Genomic DNA, 5,941 nt, shown 5'->3' on the forward strand with positions numbered 1-5,941 from the left:
GTTGTAAGCATTCCTGCAACCCCAGAGTAACTTCCTGTGGGGTCTGAATCAACCTGCTGTTCCTACTGATTTCTGGTACAACTCAAGAAAACTAGACTTACTGTTGAGTAAGTGGTCTTTGTGCTAAAGAAGTACAAATCATAAAAGGAAAATGAAAGTGAACATTTTTCTTGATTAGATAAGGACTTTTCAAGCAAAGTGAGTGCTCTGTGTCATATCTGAAATCTTCAACTAGGAGCAAAGTCTTATGCTTTTATTCCATGCAATCGATAAAACAGAGAATCCCACCTTTTTTGGATGATATGGGAACAGGTTCTGATAAGATTGCAATAAATCTGAATTGGGAGCAATATTACGTTTTATTATTGTCAAGTAGTTTCTGAGCTGCTTGGGGATGTTGATCAGATTATTAAACAGGGCATTTATAAACCCAACTTCATTAAGTCCTTTTTTCTCTCCTCGTTTCCACCCTGAATCACTTTATCATTCACATCTCCGATATGGTATTCTAATACCTGAATTTAACATTTATCAATGAAAGGAGAAAATCTCTGAATTAATTGGGAGTTTGATGGTTGATAGGAGCTAGGAGAAAAGCTAAGAAAGATTTATTATCACATAAAAAATAATCCAGCTTGGAACTGGGAAGAGAGCTGTTATGTTGCGGGAATTGCAGTTAATGTCATCAAACAAAATGTGTATGGAACGCTGTATGGAGAGTGAATTTGCTCTGTAAACTTTCACCCAAATCACAATTAAAAAAGAAAAAAAATCTAGCTCTCTTCAGGGAAAAAAAAAAAAAAAGTTGACTATCCATTTAGTCCTGAACTAATAGTGACAAAGTACAGATTATTACAATGGAGGATAAGAATAGCATATTTTGTATATAATAAGGATAGTTTGATTTAAGTCACTCTTATGCAGTCAGGTATACCAACATTAGGGGAATGATAGAATTATGGCATTTTTACAGGGTTAAATTTCAGCCTGATTTGCTTTACATTGTCCATTTTGACCTACCTAACATATATGCCCTCTTGATCCATCAGCCAGCTAAATAATGGAGAAGGAAACATGGCAGCATTTCTCACCTGATTTCGCAGCTCTTCGATTTGGTTGAAATATGCACTGTAGTCCCGCTCAGTGCTGGGGGCGTTTGTTTCATACCAGTGCTTGATCTTCCCTTCAAGCTTGGAGTTGGACCGCTCCAGGGCCTGCACTTTTGCGAGGTAGATAGCTAGACGGTCATTTAGGCTCTGCATGATTATTTTCTCATTGCCAAACAACAGGTCCTCATTATGTCTGCCCGCATAGTGGATCATGTGTCTGGGGGTTGAGATGCGAGTGCCGTGGCCTCCAGCCCCTGCATAGACGCTGGGGGCAACCCCGAGGTGCTGCATGTTCCTTTTCCTGTGCGGAGACCCGTTCATGCTCAGGGCCACGTCCTGCGAGGAGGGGCTCGGGCTTCTGTGAAAGCCTCTGTGAGTGAAGTCCACTGGGGACTCTAGGAGAGGTCACCTGTGGCGTCAGGCGGATGGAGCGCAGGAGGCTGTGAAACGGTAGATGTTGAGGGACGTTTTATAGAGTTTACAGGAGCAAGGCTCCTCCTCTGCTGACAGGCCACCTCAGGGTTGACACCGGTCTATGTTGCCTTTTTTTTTTTTTTTGTACAGCAATAGGTTTAATTCTATTCCAGAAATCACCACTAGGAGCATATCTTAGAGGCTTTTCTCAGGGGTGATTTCTTTTTTAAAACAGGTAACAAAAGGAAGCAGGAAGGTGTATTTTAGCTCTGTGTTTGCCTTGACGGATTTTTTTCCCATCCTAATGTATACATAAAGAATATTATAGTCCTCATGAATAATTGAGGAATTTAAAAAGCCAGATGTAGGTACATAATAGTAAGTTACACTGGTATAGGAGCCCTGATGGCACAGTGGTTAAGCAATCGGCCGCAAACTGAAAGGTTGGTAGTTTGAACCCTCCTGGGGGTCTGCTTCTGTAAAGATACAGCCAAGAAAGCCTAAGGAAATTTTACGCTGTCACGTGAGATTGAAACTCTGCAACAAGATATAAAGGACAATGGTTTATTCAGAGTGCTTAGTCATTTTTCAGAACCTGTTTTGGGCTTTTAAGTTTATCCCTATTTAATATTTTATATAAGAACATGTTCTGTATAAGCAGAAACCTCAGATGTTTACAATAGGAATGAGACATTTATACATTTGGAGATACAGTTGGGGGAAGTGAATTAAATGAATGTAGGTGAGCGGGAGACTAGATGATTTTGAAGGTTTATTTTATTTTTTCCTAATTCTAATGCTTTGTCAGGAGCTCTGGTAGCATAGTGCCTAAGGCACTTGACTGCTAACCAGGAGGCTGGCGGTTCAAACCCACCAGCTACTCCTTGGAAGGAAGGTTGGGCGATCTACTTCTGTAGTGATACCGCCTCGGAAACCCAAGGAGGGGTCGCTATGAGTCGAGTCCGACTGGACGGCACATAACAACAACAACAGCAATGCTCTGTGACTACAAAATCATTTAAGTTTCTCAGTCACTGCCTGACTTTATAGATCCTATTCCAAGAAACTTAGAATAAATGCCATAGTGTTTTGCGCCAGGCTTGGGGAATGGAGTCTCTTCCCTGTAAAAGGTCAGTTCAACACCCAGCAGGAGACAGGCTCTCCTGGAACTACAGTTGCCCCCTCATAGAATCCCCAATGAATTTCACTTGCAGAACCTTCCACTGAAGTCTGATCTTTCTCACAGGGCCCTACACTCACAATAGGAATGTTTCTGTGATAAGAAGGGGTGTGTGCAGCCTTGAGGCTGTACCCACCTTCTGTGGTGGGGCTGGAGTCCATGGCACCCAGATGTGAACCTCCAGACCCCTGGTGAGTTCTGGGAGTGTTCTCATGAGTGAATATTTGATTGCAGGTATTTATTAAACGCTTGTGGAACTGAAGGGAAATTACTCATTGGCTTTTCTCATTCAAAAGCCCTGCCTGACAGTCACACATCTTTCTCCTTGTCTATTTCAATTGCTTCCTTCATCAAGTTAAGTCAAAGGCATTGGAAAACTTCACAGAAAAGCATCTCATTAATTCTCATCCCGGTCCTTTAATTGAATTGAAGTTTGTATATGATTAAAGCAAGCAAGTAAATAAATAAGCAAACACTAGGAAAAAAAACAACAAAACCTAAAAAACTGTCTATCCCAAATCCCTGCACATTCTTATTTGAATAATTTGGAATTGTCTTGTTTTCGTGGCTGTGTGGTTTTTTTTTTTTTTTTTTTGGTTGTTTTTCTGACAACCAGTGGTTTTTAAGTTTGAGTTTCTTTTATATCCTTCTTCCAAAATGAGGTAAGACTATATGTGTTTGTCTGTTATAAGCAATATATCTTAAAATAATGCCTTATATTAGATTTTTGTCTCAGTTATATTATGAAAGTAAAAACTGAGAGAAAGTTAACTCTACTTCATGCATTTTATGGTATATGTGTGGACTCTTACTTAAGTTTTTATCCATTCATATAGTTATCAGCCAAGGAGCTCTGGTAGCATAGTGCCTAAGGCACTTGACTGATAAGCAGAAGGCTGGAGGTTCAAACCCACCAGCCACTCCTCGGAAGGAAGGTTGGGCAATCTACTTCCATAGTGATACTGCCTCGGCAACCCAAGAAGGGGTCGTTATGAGTTGGGTCCTACTCAACGGCACATAACAACAACAACAACATAGTTATCAGCCAGTATTCATTGAATGAATTATTGAATGGCCACTACCAATGACTGAACATGTAATAAGTAAATCTTGTTACTTATTAGAAAGCTGCTAATTACTTTGTAAATAGATGTCACAGCTAAAATCTGTAGTAAGGGAGAAGAACTCTATGTGAACATGTGAACTGTGTTCTTCATATGTGTAGTCAGAAAATGAATGTGTTTTTTGTTGTTGCTTGATTGGGGATGATATTGTTTGTTTAAAGTCATTGGAAAATTGTGTTGTTTAAATTACACAAGCTTTGTAGTGTGTTATTCTTAGCTAAGAGTTTCAGATACTAACACATGAGTGAGGTGTGAATGAAGAAGGATCATTTAAATCAATTGTTGTTGTTGTTATACGCCGTTGATTCGTCCCCGACTCATAGCGACCCCTCCTTGGGTTGCCGAGGCAGTTATCACTACGGAAGTAGATTGCCCAACCTTCCTTCCGAGGAGTGACTGGTGGGTTTGAACCACCAGCCTTCTGGTTAGCAGTCAAGTGCCTTAGGCACTATGCTACCAGAGCTCCTAGCGTTGTAACTACAGAGGAACATCAGTGCAGTTGTTAAATATGATAAGCTTTTTTTTCAAATCATAGCATAGCTCTTCCTTATGACTGAACCCGATTATGTTTATTTTGAAGGGTTAAAATTCCACTTTTGATTTATTGGAGAAATAACTTTGTCCGTGTGAAATTCTGCCAATTTTTGGTTAGTGTTTGTTGAGTGTTTTAGATTTCAAATTTAAACTAAAATATGATCATAAGGACTTTTATTTAGGGTTCTGTCATCCAATCTACTCATTACTTAGGCTAGTGGATAACTACATTTGTAAATAAATATTTATTAGATCCCAACTTCCTTGTAGCTGATAAGAGATTCATTTTGACCTCTGAGACAGGTTATGTTGAGGACATTGTGGTTAATATTAAGTAAATCAGAGAGCTATCATAAGCACTATCATTTTCAGAGGACTTTGAACTTTTTTCCCCTCATGGACAAGCCATAGCAACTTGGGTGTGATACACAGCTCAAGCTGAATGACCCTCCTAAACCCCCATAATTGGCTTCGTGTCTGAATAATTTCACTAGTGTTTGGCCATTAAACCAAGGACATGTGGTTACTTATTTTATATCTGCTCAACTAAGAGAGAGATCAATGGAATTCCTCCCCAAACAAAGGAATCATTTGTCCCCAAGACTCATTCTAGCTTCCCCCTTTAAAATCACAGTAAGCAAATTATTGACAATTTGAAAATAATAGCTCTTCTGCTTCCAACCATTAATACTTCAAAAAATGTTTGGATCCAGTCTCAAAACACCAGACTATAAATGCAAATATGATTTTCTGCTTCTCTGAAAAAACTCCTGAAACTTATATGGTCTGATTCATTACACAGCTCTCCAAGATCTAGCCCACCCCTGCCTACCTTTCCAGAGTCATCTTCTCACCACTTCATGCCTCCAACTCTGCACTTCAGTAACATGTACCGTTGATATCATTTTCATGCCTTTGCACAAACTCCCTCTTCTCTTCCTCTGGGTGTGATCTTTTCTGGGAGCCTTGACTGTGTTCCCAGATTCCTTCTTCTCTAGGGTGACCAATTGTCTGACTTATTTAGTGCTGCTAAAACAGAAATATCATAATTGGATGGCTTTAACAAACACGTTTATTCTCTCACAGTTTAGGAGGCTAGCAGTCCAGATTCAGAGTGCCAGCTCTAGGGGTTACCACTCACCTGTCAGTTTCTTGTACTGACAGTGTTGCTTGCAAGTTGCTGTGATGCTAGAAACTGTGCCACTGGTTTTTCAAATACCAGCAGGGTCAGCTGGGGTGGGCAGTTTCAGCAGGGCTTCCAGGCTAGGACAAAGTAGGAAGAAAATTAAAACAAGTCCACATGAGCCAAAATGCAGCCTTGAGTACATCCTACCTGAATTTAGAGACAATCCGAAGAATAGATTTAATGCATTGAATGCCAATGACCGAAAACCAGACGAGCGATAACCAGATGCATTGTGGGATGGCACCAAGAGCATCATACATGAAGAAAGCAAAAGTTATTAAAAAGAAAAGAATTGATGAAAAAAAAAATAGATGTCAAAAGAGACCTGAAACGGTCTGGAATTGAACCCACAACTGTGGTTTCCTGCCAAACAAAGTACAGGCATGTGAGTTAA

The 5,941-nt window shown here is 40.0% G+C and overlaps 1 protein-coding gene across 1 annotated transcript in view; it reads right to left on the reverse strand.

The window, feature by feature from the left end:
* Positions 1 to 2,864, reverse strand: part of KRT20 (keratin 20) — an 11,001-nt gene extending 8,137 nt beyond the window's left edge. The window contains exons 1-2 of the mRNA XM_007942194.1: positions 2,840 to 2,864; positions 1,092 to 1,504 (exon numbers count right to left, since the gene is read on the reverse strand). Coding sequence (XP_007940385.1) covers positions 1,092 to 1,504; positions 2,840 to 2,864 — 438 coding nt within the window. The remainder of the gene's footprint in view (positions 1 to 1,091; positions 1,505 to 2,839) is intronic.
* Between the last annotated feature and the right edge of the window lie 3,077 nt (positions 2,865 to 5,941).

The sequence above is a fragment of the Orycteropus afer genome, unplaced genomic scaffold (genome assembly GCF_000298275.1).
Source record: "Orycteropus afer afer isolate SDZICR_OR568_19922 unplaced genomic scaffold, OryAfe1.0 scaffold00085, whole genome shotgun sequence".
Classification (NCBI taxonomy): domain Eukaryota; kingdom Metazoa; phylum Chordata; class Mammalia; order Tubulidentata; family Orycteropodidae; genus Orycteropus; species Orycteropus afer.